The 14409-nt window shown below is 35.9% G+C and overlaps 2 protein-coding genes and 1 pseudogene across 2 annotated transcripts; 2 read left to right on the top strand and 1 right to left on the bottom strand.

Annotated features, from left to right (window-relative positions):
- Positions 1 to 1411: 1411 nt before the first annotated feature.
- On the bottom strand, positions 1412 to 2638 carry LOC110747327 (exopolygalacturonase pseudogene; annotated as a pseudogene).
- Positions 2639 to 6526: 3888 nt separating this feature from the next.
- On the top strand, positions 6527 to 8551 carry LOC110745714 (large ribosomal subunit protein eL14z). Its single transcript, XM_021945839.2, has 5 exons — positions 6527 to 6662; positions 6799 to 6900; positions 7789 to 7918; positions 8001 to 8113; positions 8294 to 8551. The coding sequence occupies exons 1-5, from the start codon at positions 6660 to 6662 to the stop codon at positions 8348 to 8350; spliced, it is 405 nt and encodes a 134-aa protein (XP_021801531.1). The 5' UTR covers positions 6527 to 6659; the 3' UTR covers positions 8351 to 8551.
- A 569-nt stretch (positions 8552 to 9120) lies between these two features.
- Positions 9121 to 13396, top strand: LOC110745729 (uncharacterized). The gene is made up of 10 exons (XM_088247593.1): positions 9121 to 9352; positions 9463 to 9620; positions 10282 to 10552; positions 10584 to 10588; positions 10806 to 10932; positions 11599 to 11706; positions 11793 to 11895; positions 11981 to 12106; positions 12694 to 12887; positions 13219 to 13396. The coding sequence occupies exons 1-10, from the start codon at positions 9300 to 9302 to the stop codon at positions 13331 to 13333; spliced, it is 1260 nt and encodes a 419-aa protein (XP_088103719.1). The 5' UTR covers positions 9121 to 9299; the 3' UTR covers positions 13334 to 13396.
- Positions 13397 to 14409: the final 1013 nt, after the last annotated feature.

Here is a 14409-nt window from a genome sequence, read left to right on the forward strand (position 1 = left end):
GATGAAAAAGGGGGCAAAGCCCAACAAACAAGCCTAAACAGGACAGACTAGCCGAGATCTAGTCACCCTTGAGACATCATCAGCCAATAAAGAGCTCACCCAAACAGGAGGAGTCTCGAAGGCATAAAATCCCAGGTCCACATTGTAGCTCCAAGAGGCAAGACAATCAGCCACACAGTTCTTTTCTCTATAAATGTGTTGCACCACACAATTATCAATTTTCTTCAAGAGATCCCAGCAGCCAGTAAGCAACCCAGCAAGGGGGTGGCACTCAGCCAAACTAGTCATATGAATAAGTTGGGTAGCAATGGCAGAGTCCATTTCCACGACAAGGTGAGAGCAACCCTTAGCCACAGCAGTCTTGAGCCCAAAAAATAACCCCCAAAGTTCTGCTTCCAAGATATTACCTTTACCTAAATTCACAGTAAAGCCACCACACCAATCCCCCTCAGGATTTCTAATTACACCTCCAGCACCAATCAAGCCAGATGCAGTATTTCTAGTACCATCCACGTTCAGTTTAAGGTACCCAATCGCAGGGGGTTCCCAAGCAAGCATTACTTGGACTTTTTGGACTTTTTGCTTTGGAACATTTGATTGGATCCAATCCTTAGTCGCCGCTAGGATAATTGTCAGAAAGGGAAAAGGCAGGTCAGCATCATCCTTGAAGATATGATGGTTTCTCCACTTCCAAATGTACCAGCAAGTGAAGATAAACACTAAGTTCCAAGGGATACGCTCATGCCATTTAATTTTAGAGCTTATGTTACTTAAGAGCCAGGGTTGAAAGTCAGCAAGGAAGAACTGGGGATTCTGCAAGGGAGAAAACATAGAGTTCCAAACCTCACTACCTTTCGTACAGTCCCTGAAAATATGGAGGGCATTTAATTAAACTTCAACCATATTAAAATTGTATAAAGAGTACGGACAAAATTGACACGCATTTTTGTACAAATATAACATCCTTTCAAATTTTCTAACTTGAAAAAGTGGCTTGCATATTTTTTTGCTGTCGAATGTTGGTTGAGGTTGATTTACACCAAAAATCATAGTGTCAGCGAAGAAATCACGATTTTATTTTCAGACCACAGTAAAAATGCAGGAATGTCTTTTGTTCCATCAACAGCATGCCAAAAAGATTATGAGAATTAAAAAAAAAACTCCGAATTTATCTGGTCGTTTTTCATATAGGACAGAGAAATATCATGCGGTGTTACTGTCAAATTCACAAGGGAAGTTTTCAGTGATGAAAATTGGGAGCAAATAGGTTAGCAATTCTATAAGAGGGCTCTTGGCATTGACGAAAATTGTGTTGTGTATTTATTTATCTTGATGCAAAGGAGAGAACATGTAGCACAAAAGCAACGTAGAACACAGCCATTTATGTATAGAGAACATTAATTAGTGCTTTCTACTTCTTGGATAAAGGAAGAGGTGCCAAGGACGATGTAGCACAAGCAAGAGCTTTTATTGCGCCCGTAATTGTGGGCTTGACATTAGAACACAGAGAGGTAAGAGGGCCTTGGTTTCCACCGTAGGTGAGATCAATGTCAGTCAACTCCACATTCTCACACGGTATGCCCCTGGTACATACAAGCTTGACTGCAAGTGGAGTGAAAGATGAGCCCTTAATGTTCTTAAAGCTGACATTGCTGATCTTAACTTTTGACGGAGGCTTTTGGTCACACTGAGTATATGGGCAGTACAATTGGTCTATGAGGATAGGGTTACTGACATTAACCATGATAATATCCTCAAAGTGTATATCTGAGGCAATGCTAGGTGAAGGAGAATCTGGCCATGTTTTGATTCTCATACCGTTCTGCGTATTAGTCAGGGTGCAGTTCTTAACTATGATCCCGGTCACATCCTTTTCTTCCTTATATCTTCCAAGGCTTCCAATGCTTATTCCATGGCCTGGCCCACAAGTAACATCAGTCACTGTGATTTGGTGGGAGTCATCACCAATAGAAACACAATCATCCCCAGTTCCAATCTTTGCCTGAGTAATGTTGATACCAGTCGAAGCCCCGATATGGATTCCATCTGTGTTTCTGCTCTCGTCAGGTGCTGTGATGGTAAGATGTTGAAATGTAGTATGGTTGCACCGGAAAACATGCATGTGGAAATTTTTGCTGTTAAGTGAAGTTATGTCCCGAACTCTGGAATTGGTGAGGAATTCGAACCGCAGATTAACGGGAATAGGTTTGCAATTTTTGTTTTTGTGGCAGTCATTTTGACTCCAAGCAAGTGCTCCTTGGCCATCAAAAGTCCCACCACCTGATATGGTGAGCATGTCAATGTACTGAAAACCAACCCAAGTATCTGGTCTTGTGAGTTGGCCAGCGTTTGCTGGAGCCTGCAATGTGCCTCGAACTTGCATCTCAATGGGAGCCTTACAGGGGCCTCTGAAAGTTGCTTCTTTTAACTTGTATGTCCCGCTCGGAACAACAACTTTACTCGCAGATGGCGATGCACATGCATCACTCCAAGCCTTGGCCAAGGCCTTACTGACATCAGAGCCAGGCTTTGCACCGTATGTTGCACTCGTCACGTCAAACACACTAGCATGAGCTTTAGTTGTAGATGCTAACAATAAGAACAAAAGCATTGCCAAGAAACTTAATTTAAGAGCCATCTTGATTTTCCTTCCACTTTGTTATTTTGTTCTCTGTTTTTTTTTTTCCTTTGGAAGGATGATGCAACTCCATTTTGAGTTGAGGCCAATTTATAGTCCGATTGGGAAGGCTCAACACCATCAAACTATTCAACCAATCACTAACTATTTTTATACGAAGTTGCATTCTAGTTCAGCTTTATATCCTATAATTAGTAAGCTGTTTAGCCTTGAGAATATTCATCACCAAATCTCTATCTAGAACGTGCTGAGCTGTTTGTCGTATTGCTGTCCTCCTCAACATGCCCCGCAACATATGTATATTCCAGAAAAGGAGGACCAAAACCATGTATACATACTTGGATAGAGTTAACAAGATCAATAGGAAAAGACCATGCCTAAACTATTGGCCCATCTATATATATACTCTTTTAAATATCATCCAACTAGAAAGTGCCTCATCTTAACAACTTTAATTCATAAACTTAGCTTAAAGAATCCATTTGCACCATTGTGGTGGTTGGTTCATCTATTTTTGACCATATTCTTTTTATTTTTCTTATAATCCAGAGGTTTTGCTTACCATCTGCCGGTGACATTGATCTCACCTACAAAGGAAACAAAGGCCCTCTTACCTCTCAATGTTCTAATGTCAAGCCCACCATCACTCACGTGACGAAAGCTCTTGCTTGTGCTACCTCTGCTGGGTTAAAGAAGTGGAAAGTACTAAAGATAAATTGTTGTGTTCTTTGATTTTTTTGATTTTGTGGTGGGTTTACCGGTCTTTTTAATTACTTTCATTATAATTATGTTTTAATTATTATTGCTTTAGTGAATAATGAGTATTAAATAGTTTAATTAACTTCATAAATTATATTACTAAATAAATAGTTTTTATTTAATAAAATATTTAAATACTAATTATTCACTAATTAAATAATAATTAAAACTTAACTACTAATTAAAGTAATTAAAAAAGAGAAATGCAGATTATGTTATTTAAAGGGTATAGCCGGGCGGCTATACGTTTAAAATATTCTGTTTGCTATACTTTTAGAATATTCTGTTTATAGGTATCACCACGCGGCTATACTGTTACTAAATCCAAATATTCTATTTATAGGGTATAGCCACGCGGCGATACATTTAAACTATTATATTTAAAGAGTCAAGCCGCTCAGCTATACGTTTAAAATAATCTATTTATAGTGTATAGCCGTGCGGCTATACTATTCAGATATTCTATTTATAGCGTATAACTGCCCGGCAATACTTGTAAAATATTCTATTTAAAGAGTATAGCCGCCCGGCTATACGTTTAAGTTCATATATTCTGTTTATAGAGTATAGCCGGGCGGCTATACTGTTAAAATATTATATGTCGCCGAGATAAACCTGTGCCGACGAAATTTCGTCGGAAGAGGTTTTCAAAAAAAATAAATATAAACTTAGTATCTTTAGGTGAATAAATTATTTTTATAAAAATTTTCTTTTTATTAATTAAATAATATCTTAGCCTTATTTAATTACTTTTACTATAATTATGTTTTAATTATTATTTCTTTAGTGAATAATTAGTATTAAATATTTTAATTAACTTCATAAATTATATTACTTAATAAATAGTATTTAATTTTTTTAATTTTTTTCTTTAATAAAATATTTAAGTACTAATTATTCACTAAGTAAATAATAATTAAAACATAACTACTAGTTAAAGTAATTAAAAAAGAGAAATGCAGATTATGCTATTTATAGAGGATAGCCGTGTGGCTATACTTTTCAAATATTCTATTTAAAGAGTTTAGGTTTGGAGGCTTGAGAAAGGTTTGAGACTTGGATTTAGGGTTTGGTGGCTCAAATTCATTTTTGGAATACTAAAATAATTCGAAAAATTGAAACTATTTTAAAAATATATTCGGAAATTGAAAATAATTTTAAGGTACACAAAATTATCTTTAATAAGTAAATATAATTAATTAGTATGAATTAAGTAATTTATGAAATTACTTAAAATATTAAAATAATAATTATTCATTAAATAAAGAATAATTAATATATAAAGAATAATTAATATAATTAAAATAAGACTAATATATTACTTAATTACAAATATTAAACTAAACAAACTAATTTTGAAAAAGCAAGTGTCATTGTGTCAATAGAAGACATAAGCTTACTGCACACGAACTGTACAAGCGGAGCCGTCACAAGAATGTCAGGCTTGTATTCCAAGAAACAACACTACAGCTCGAACCTAAGATTTTAACCATTTAGGGTTATTTAATTAATATAATTAGTAATTAGCTTTTAGTTATTATTTGTTTAGTGAATAATTAGTATTGAAATATTTTAATTAGTTTTATAAATTACTTAATAAATAGTAATTAATTATTTTGAATTATTTTGTACACTTATCATTTATTTTGAATTAGTATAGAAATATTTTAATTAGTTTCAGAAAAGACCAAAAGAAGAACTCAATAACCAAGGTGGTTGGTGTGAGTGTTTCGGCACTCTCATTCCTTAAGAGAGGTCAGGGGTTCGATCCCTGCTCTTGTACGGAGTCACCAAGGACGGATCTACAGTTGGGCTGGAGTGGGCTCCAGCCCAGTCCTGATTTAGTAAATAGGTTTAAAGGTGCAGGCTAACTTAGGAATTTTAGAAACTTGCCTACCCCTCTATACATAAGTCAGCCGATCACTCTAATATAAAAAGAAGACTGCCCACTTAGCCATCTTTAACCCCACACACAGGGAGTGGATAAGGAATCCACTAAGCCCAAAAATAACCAACGAATATAATAGAACAAAAGCCTCCAACCATTTGACCAAACAAAAAACAAGCCTCCAACCAAACGAATCAAAAATTGCCTAAATGCCTAAAAAGAGAACCAAAGAAGAAGTACTTCTCTTCCTCTCCAAAATTGTGTCAATTTATCTTCGGTGGGTTCTTCAGTCTTAGTAAGTTACTCTCTTTATTTTTATTTAATTTTCAATTTAAATTGTTATTGTTAAGTTTTTATGATTTAGGGTTTGTTTGTTAACTTTTGAGTCGCACTACGCCCGCGATAGGAAATTGTTTTTGAAAAATTATAAGTTGCGCAATGTGTGTGATGGGGAAACTCTCCCGCACGGGAGTGATGGAAAAAAAGTCTCCTGCATTCGCGGTAGAGATGCCAGTTGCTTTAAGAAAAAAAAAAATTAGCCCACCCCTACTAAAATTCCTGGATCCGTCCTTGGGAGTCACCACTTTGGCCAGCACTTTACCCCTTACGGGCCGACCCGGTGTGAGCGGGGATTAGTCTGGATTGTGGTTAAGGCTTAATGGTGTCGCCCATAGTTGGGGCCCATCCAGGACCACCTCGTGTTTCAGACCCAAAAAAAAAAAAAATTGAAGAACTCGATTGTTAGTTTATTCAATTCGGCCATATTCGTATGTTCTTTTCGGTTATTTTTTCCGATTTTTAATGTTAAAGGAAATTATGAATTTTATCTCACGTTTTAAAAATTAAAGACTAATTTGAAGCAATATTGGTACTCTAACTTATTAGCAAGTTACATTTTAGTCCTTAGACTTATCATTTAGTTTGTATAGTCCTTGTTAACGGGTCTAGCTCAGAAGAAAAATGTCTTAACTTGCAGACTTGTGGTCTCAAGTTCATATTTCTCATGACATCATAGTAGAGTGTGTTTGAAAAATTCATCTCCTCTTGGTTTTTTTTTTATCGATCTCCTCTTAGTTTAGATTGTAGTTTATGCTCAAAAGTTTCTATATAGTCCTTCAAAATAGTCTTTAATTATTAAATACTTGAAATAAAATTCCTAATGTATCCCTAGTTACGATAAAATTGATAGAAATACAGGACTAAATGTGCGAATATAATCAAGTTGAAGGACTTCGAGAACAATTGCTCTAAATAATTTCTAATTCACCGTAACAAAAACCCTAAATCCCCAACCTTTGCTTCATTTGCTTTTCTACGCTCCGCCTCCTTCCTTGCTCAGAGTTCTCACAGTCGCACACTTGACCAGAACAAAAAATGGTGAGCTCTCTCTAGTCCTCCTCCCTCGTCCATACGAAGTCGTTTGCCTTCTGTTAACTCGCTTTGTTTGTACGACCTCGTGCCGTTCTTCTTGAATCTCATTCTGCTTTGTTTCTTCTTGTTTTTGTTTGGATAGCCTTTCAAGAGATACGTCGAGATCGGGAGGGTGGCTCTCGTTAACTACGGCGAGGACTATGGGAAGCTCGTCGTCATTGTCGACGTCCTTGACCAGAACCGAGTACATTCTCTTTCCATTTTTCTCTATCAAGTTTTCAATTTTTGTTAATTTTGTATTGCGTTCTGTTTGGCAACTGAGGGAATTGTAGGAAATAAATTTTGGGATTCATGCTTTACTGTTAAATTAGCACGTTGGATAGTATTTTCTGAGCTACCAAGCTGAGATTTTTTCTTCACGAGCTGGGTTTTTTTTATTTTGTATTTTTGAATCTCCTACCAGCGGATAGATTTACAACAAACTAAACGATTCCGTAAACGTTAATGGTTTTCTTGTATTTGATTATGTAAATGTTGCAATTCAACTGAAAGATTGATTTGATATTAAATAAAAGGGTTTTAGAGTGAAATATGAATACTTGGGAGTTTGTTTTTCTTCCTTGTGTTGTATATGCCAACTTCTCTGATGCATCCTGCAATGTCTTTTGGTTTTCCGAAGCTGGTAATAACTATTTTGCTCATTAGAAGTATAATATGACTACCAGGGGCTTTTCTTGGTTCTCTATTTGCTGGGAAGTGGTTATTCTTGTCAGAATTTCTTTTGCACTGATTAGAAGGGTTAAATCTTTTAGCAGCACATAACCCTCTGTACTAGGGCTTTTCTTGGTTTGTAAGTGGGAAAATTTTGAGATATGAACTTTTCATTCAAGACCAAATGTTAACATGATTTCCAATCCAACCTGAATCGATTGGGTTTGTCTAGTTTATTAATGATTTGATTGGTGTTGGTCTGGTAAATCACGACTGGAGAATTTTGGGTTGGTCTTGTATTGGGCTTCAATCCGGTCCAACCTGACCTCTGCCCATCCCTAGTTGTATGTTCGGTTAACATGCTTCGCATCTCCTTCAACATATTTATAATGTTTCTTCTATTGTTAATTGTCCTCTGTAGGCTCTTGTTGATGCCCCTGATATGGTGAGATCCCAAATGAATTTCAAGAGACTTTCCCTAACTGACATCAAAATTGACATCAAAAGGGTCCCCAAGAAGAAGGAACTGCTTGCTGCCATGGAGGCTGCTGGTAAGCTCAACAACTTTTAAACATTGATGGTCTTGTTTTCATGTCATACTTTCCTTTTGGATAATTGTATATGTGTTGGTAGATGTGAAGAAGAAGTGGGAGAATAGCTCTTGGGGTAGGAAGCTGATTGTTCAGAAGAGAAGGGCAGCTCTTAATGACTTTGATCGATTCAAGCTCATGCTCGCTAAGATTAAGGTCGGTTATGCCATAAACAAATACTTATGTTTTAACTATGAGTTCCTTTATGCAAAAGTGTCCTATATTTCCTTTATTAGCCACTGTTTCGTATGAGTCTTATGGATGGATGTTTCTATTAGTTTCTTCGTCTTTGTCATGTTGAACCCTCCCAAGCTAATTGGTTTTCCTTATTTGCAGAGAGCTGGGCTGGTGAGAACCGAGCTTGCAAAACTGAAGAAGGAGAGTGCATCTTAGGAAATATCATGATATTTAGTTTACAATTTTGTCATGGATTTTCTTTTGAAAGCTTTATGTTTGAATGTAATCCCTTTGTTTTTCTTCAATCAATTTTAGTTTTCAGATCATTGTTGTTTCTAGTATTGTTGACAAATGTTGGCGCATCTCTTGATTAATTCTGCCAGTCTGTTTTCACATATAGAATACCAGTTTCTTGTATGGATTTTTATGCTCTTTTTTGGTGCACGCTTTGTATTATTCGTCATTCTGCACCCAGGAGGTGGCATAACACAAAAAGAGTTGGTATATCAACAAATTGTGATCTGAGCTGAAATTGGATTGATTGTATGTGTTGCAGTTCACTACATAAGAGTTGAGGTGCTGAGTTTGATTAGTTCCTATACAATTTGGGAGCAAGATTAGTGATTTCAACTGTAAAATTTTCTGCAATAATCTGCGCAAAACAGATTTGGCATGAATTCTTTACCTTTGTTCTTGGCAAAGCAAATCGAATTCTGAAGACCAATATCTGCTTTCCACTTACCCTCACTCACACCACTTAGGCCAACTCTAATTGCGAGCGGCTTGTAATTCAAGTGTTTATAAGCGTTTCGATGTTTGTGTGTAAAATACAAAATTGTGTTTTACAAACTCATAATAATGTCATAATCTCACTATTTCCCAACCAAAATAGGAATGAAGTGAGTAACTTATAATCTCAATCTTTCCCAATTTAAATTGGAATGAAGTGGTTATAACTTATATCTCACTCAATCTTTCCCAATCATAACTGGAATCAAGTGGTTATGAACTTCATATGTTATTCTTCTCTCCATAAACCCTCAAAAGATTTTGAGTTCGTTATCACAGTCCGTACGAGAAGAAGCCTCTTCAGGTGACTGAAACGATCTCATCCTCTTTCTTTCAAAGTCCATTTCTCAAAACATCCTTCGGGTTCAGGTTAATTATGGCCGACGTCCAAGGTCTCGTCAATGACTTTGCCACCAAGCTCAGCAAACGGTGCGTTTTGAACTGTTTCTGCTACGTGTATCTTTCTATGCGTGCATGTGCCGGCTCTGTATTGTGTTATGTGTTTTTTGTTTGGCTAGAGCTGTTTAATGTGGTGGCAGGAAGGTGGAGGGTTCGAGGGAGACTGCTCGGATGACGGCAGAGTTGCTTCGGACGATAATATCGCAACAAAAGATGACATCATCCACAAACCATGCCGCCGTTCTTATTGACACCGTCAGAGGTGTTGGCCGGCGGCTTATTGATGCTAATCCTGTTGGTATGTTCTTTTAGAATTAGAAGTTTTACTTAGGAAAATTGATTAAATTACAATTTCTATGTTTAATTAATTAAGTTAAGAAAATACCCTAGGAACTGATAACGTTTTGGATGTGATTAGAACAGAAACTGTTCATGTAATTGTTATAGTAGCAAATGTTACCAAACTTACAATTGCGAAGGTGTCTGTCTTGTTATCTACTTTGGCTGAAAAATTTGCAACTTATACTGAAAACCTAGGTTGTGGATATTTGTAATCTGTCAAAATATTCTCTTGTCAGATAGTCTGGCATGTTATGTTGTCAGATTGAACCATGGCCATTGATTAGGTGGATACATGTCCCAATGTGCGGTTCTGATTTATAATATAGTAACATAACACACCCGATATAGCTCTAGCAAAAACATTACCCTTTTAATTGAAATTAAATATATTACATGAGCACTTGTCAGATTAGGTTTTAGAGTATCATCATCACAAGTTTTTAACTTTCAAGATCATAATCAAACTTCATATGTAAATCTGCATACACAATGTATGACTAGTAATGACAGGACGTTCCACACTTCCCAAGATGGCCCTAATTCTTGTTCAAGTACATGAGAGCTATGAATTTGTTATGTGATTATAATGACTATGTTTTAGCATGGTGGGATTGCAGAACTTGCTGTTGGGAACATTGTGAGGCGTGTTTTGCATATTATTAGAGAGGAGGAGTTTTCACTTCAAGCTGGAGAATTGACTTTATCCTCTCAAGGCAGTGAGAGAGAAATTGATGAGGAAGATGATAAACTTTTCCTGTCGTCTGCTGCCACTTCTCAAAGAATTCTGCGTCCAACTTCATTGGCTACGCTGCTTGGGAGCAAACCTGACATGCCACCAGCTTGCCATCCTTCAGCTTCAAGGAATCATGATATTGAGGGAAAAGGCAAGTTTGAGCTATCCTTGTAGTTTATATCTAAGATCCTGTAACATTTTGTTATCAAAGAATATATCATTGCTTTCACGTTCCTACGCCTACAAATCGACATCTTAAAAAATGACAAAAGTTTATTACTTTTTAAGAACACTAATGTTTTGTTAAAATGTTATTATTTATCTGAGAGTACAGTAAGTGTCCAATAAATACAAATTTAGGCATTTAAAAAAAGTATTTATAGACTAAATTGCAGTTGTCCTTTACAGCTGATAAAAGTCCAAGCAGCTTGACATTGAAGCGCCATATCATGGAGGCAGTAAATGATCTCATTGAAGATATAAAAACTTGCCATGAGCAGATTGCAGATCAGGCAGTGGAGCTAATCCATCAGAAGTAATTTTTCTTTCACACTATGAACATATTTTCTGCTACGGATTTTCTTCACATATTTAAACAATCTCCTGAAATTTTGTTTTCTCCTCATATCCATTTGATTTATGATATGTAGTATGCATTCTAGCTTCAAAATATTTTTGATGTCATATTTTATGAATACTCTGTTCTGATCCTCTGATCCATATCATCCCTTCTTGATTGAATCCATCCTTTTCAGTCATATTTATATGGTTATGGTCCCTCTGATTGTGAAGGATGATATTCAGGTGGATTATATCCCTATATATTCAGTTGAAAAGACTTTAAATGCAAAAAATAAACACGGTTGTTATATACTGTCGGTTTTACATCCATATTGAATTGGTTTGGGTGGAACTTCATTATTAGTTTATTCCTGCCTTAAAAATCTTAGCTCTACTGCTCGGTGGCTCATATAACTTATGCATCTTAGTTGGCATGCAACCTCCCTTAGTTGAGAAGAAATAATTAGCCAAATGAAGCTTGTAGACAGCCCAATGAACAAATATTTTGAAGTGGAGATTTTTGTTCCTCTTCATTAAATGCCTGCTTGCACAGTGATCTATTGATAGACAGTTGAACTTATCGTATATGCGTTGCTTATGAATATTTACTGGCTTCATTACAACTGCAACTGTTTTTCAGCGAGGTGGTACTAACCTTAGGCCACTCAAGAACTGTGAAGAAGTTCCTATGTGCTGCGAAGGAGAAGAAACGATCGTTCCAGGTGGTCGTTGCTGAGGGTGCTCCAAAGTATGTACATGATTAGAACCTACTTGTTGATTAATTGATCTTTCACTCTTTTTTTGTGGCTTGTTTCTTACTTCGTTCTTGCGTAGGTATCTTGGACATGTTCTTGCAAAAGGACTGGCTGCAAAAGGTTTACAAACTACAGTGATTGCCGACTCTTCAGTGTTTGCCATGATTTCACGAGTAAACATGGTGATTTTTAACTTTGCTTACTCTTTTACTTCTGTGCGAATGCTTTGTAGAATCTAGCTGTACTTATCAAAAACTTCACGTACAGGTTGTGGTTGGGGTTCATGCTGTGATGGCTAATGGTGGAGTCATAGCTCCTGTTGGCATGAACATGGTTGCACTTGCTGCAAGAAAGCATGCTGTTCCATTTGTCGTGGTTGCTGGCACTCATAAGGTATTGGCATGAAAAAACTTGTACACATTTACTGAACTTTTGCCAAAAAATTGAAAATTTTCAATACTAAAAGGGAAATAGCCTTTCAATATATATGTCAGACCGATCAATTAAGTATACGGATGCATTATTGCAGTAATGCTCTTCGTCTTTATTCACTTAACATTTAGCTGTTCATCATTTTTTTTTTTGAAAAATTGTAGAAGATCTCAAAACTCAATGTATATAAAGAACAAATTTAATCTTCTATGGATATTCTGATGCTTATCAAGAAACTAAATAAAAAAGAATGAATGTTGATTTAGATGCCAAAGTCTATATCAACAATACTATTAACTACCGATCTCATTAGAACTCCTTAGAACTTTATGGTAAGGAGTATCTATCCTGTCATGCTGAAACTTTTAGACATGTATTGCTGATTTCTGGGCAGCAATTTATGGTTGAAGACTGGAGTTCAGTGCAAAGCTTCTGTTTTGCAATTTTAGGATTATAACTTTGCTGCTTAAGAACACATTCTACTGATCTTTTGTGTTTTCTTCCCCTATTAATTTATATTGTCTTGATATTTCCTTGTTTTTTAACAGTTGTGTCCTTTGTATCCAAATAATCCGGAAGTTTTGCTGAATGATATGAGATGCCCATCGGAACTCTTATCTTTTGGGGAATTCTCAGATTGCATGGATTTTAGTATCGGCAGCAAAGCTCCTCTTCTTCATGTTCTTAATCCTGCATTTGATTATGTGCCACCAGAACTAGTCAGTCTTTTTGTCACTGATACGTAAGACCATTCATTTTCCTATCCTTTTGTGCAGACTTAATTTGAAGTTCCATTCGTATTCTACTATAGTGCAATTGCTATTTCATTCAAAACGTTCAATCTAGCTTTCTGTTCAATACACAAACGCAGTTACTTTGCTTTAGGTAGTTGTCTTGCACGACTATGATGGGATGCCGAGCAAAAACAACTTGCACGACAAGCCAAGCAATCATTCCCCTTTCGCTATAAACTGAAAATTATACTACTAAATTCAACTTTAAGTGCTTGCAAATCTTTCCTTTCATTTCTTTAACTGATATGATTTTTTCATTTTCCTGAACTTCCTCTGCAGTGGGGGGCATACTCCATCATTCATCTATAGGCTCATTTCTGAATTTTACTCTGCTGATGATTTGGCTCTGCAACAAAAACTGCTTCCTGAAAGTGAACATTCTAATTCCATATAGAGGAGCTATTTTTTCTCTTTATAATGTAAGTCCTAAATACTATAGCTTCTTTTTACTTTTTTACTTTTTCCGGCATTCTGATTATGTCTATCAGTGTGCCTGTAGAGACATTCAGATATCTCATGATTTTGGTATATTTATACGCATTACATTTAAAATCATGGTTATTAAATATCAAGACTAGGTGCTATTTCCCCCAAAGATGAAAAGTTTAACTTGAATTAGTCAAACTTGCTTTGAAGACATTGATGCATGATTTCCCCTAAAGATGAACAGTGTATTTTAGATTAGTCAAACTTGCGCTGATAAATTTGTTTCATTTTTCAAAGTCGAGATACAGGGTCCAAATACCAACTTCCAATTAATTTGCTCTCCAGACTTCATTTGGAACCCCCTAAATTTTGTCCAAACAAGCAGATAAGCTGCAGCAGAAAAGCAGAACATAAAGACACAGAATGCTAGCAGGAAAATAAAAATAAAAAACCAACACAGCAAAGATATAAGAAAAGCATTTGCTTTGCTTACCAAGTTATAGGATAGCTCTCTACTACAGAAATGATAATTATTGTCTAGTTTTTATCAGTGTTCCATGAACCAACCCTCTCGAAGAAATTTTTTACAGATATTATAGAACGAGAAGTTTGGTCTTACAAGCCTCTACCTGCCTGCTATACAGGCACGGACTCAGGATTCAAAAATAGGGTGGGCTAACTTGTAGACCAAATTTTCCAATTGAAAGATTTCTCTTCAAATTTCGGCTAACTCTACTTTTTATTTTAATATTTTCCAAAGTGTATATGACTTATTAAACACTTCTATTATTTACTTCTACGTGTTTAATTATATTATAAAAAACAACATGCCTGAATATATATTTTCCAAATTGTATATGACTTGTTAGTATTGCTGTCCTCCTCAAAATACCCGAATATATACTCATAATTTTGCAGAAAAAGAGGACCAAAATCAACAGGAAAAAAGCACGCCTAAAGTGGCCCATTTGTTCCTTTTCACCATTATTATGGTGGTTAGTTCATCTATTTCTGACCATATAACATTTTTTCTTTTTCTGTTTC

The sequence above is a fragment of the Prunus avium genome, chromosome 1, assembly GCF_965620075.1.
Source record: "Prunus avium chromosome 1, drPruAviu1.hap1.1, whole genome shotgun sequence".
NCBI lineage: Eukaryota > Viridiplantae > Streptophyta > Magnoliopsida > Rosales > Rosaceae > Prunus > Prunus avium.

Bases quoted from the DNA above. Each gene is read 5' to 3' on its own strand.
- LOC110745714 (XM_021945839.2), top strand. The intron at 7,919-8,000 runs GTAAGCTCAACA...ATGTGTTGGTAG, and splicing joins TGCTGCCATGGAGGCTGCTG to ATGTGAAGAAGAAGTGGGAG. The intron at 8,114-8,293 runs GTCGGTTATGCC...CCTTATTTGCAG, and splicing joins TCATGCTCGCTAAGATTAAG to AGAGCTGGGCTGGTGAGAAC.
- LOC110745729 (XM_088247593.1), top strand. From the start codon at position 9,300: ATGGCCGACGTCCAAGGTCTCGTCAATGACTTTGCCACCAAGCTCAGC. The intron at 9,353-9,462 runs GTGCGTTTTGAA...ATGTGGTGGCAG, and splicing joins GCCACCAAGCTCAGCAAACG to GAAGGTGGAGGGTTCGAGGG. The intron at 12,107-12,693 runs GTATTGGCATGA...GTTTTTTAACAG, and splicing joins TGGTTGCTGGCACTCATAAG to TTGTGTCCTTTGTATCCAAA.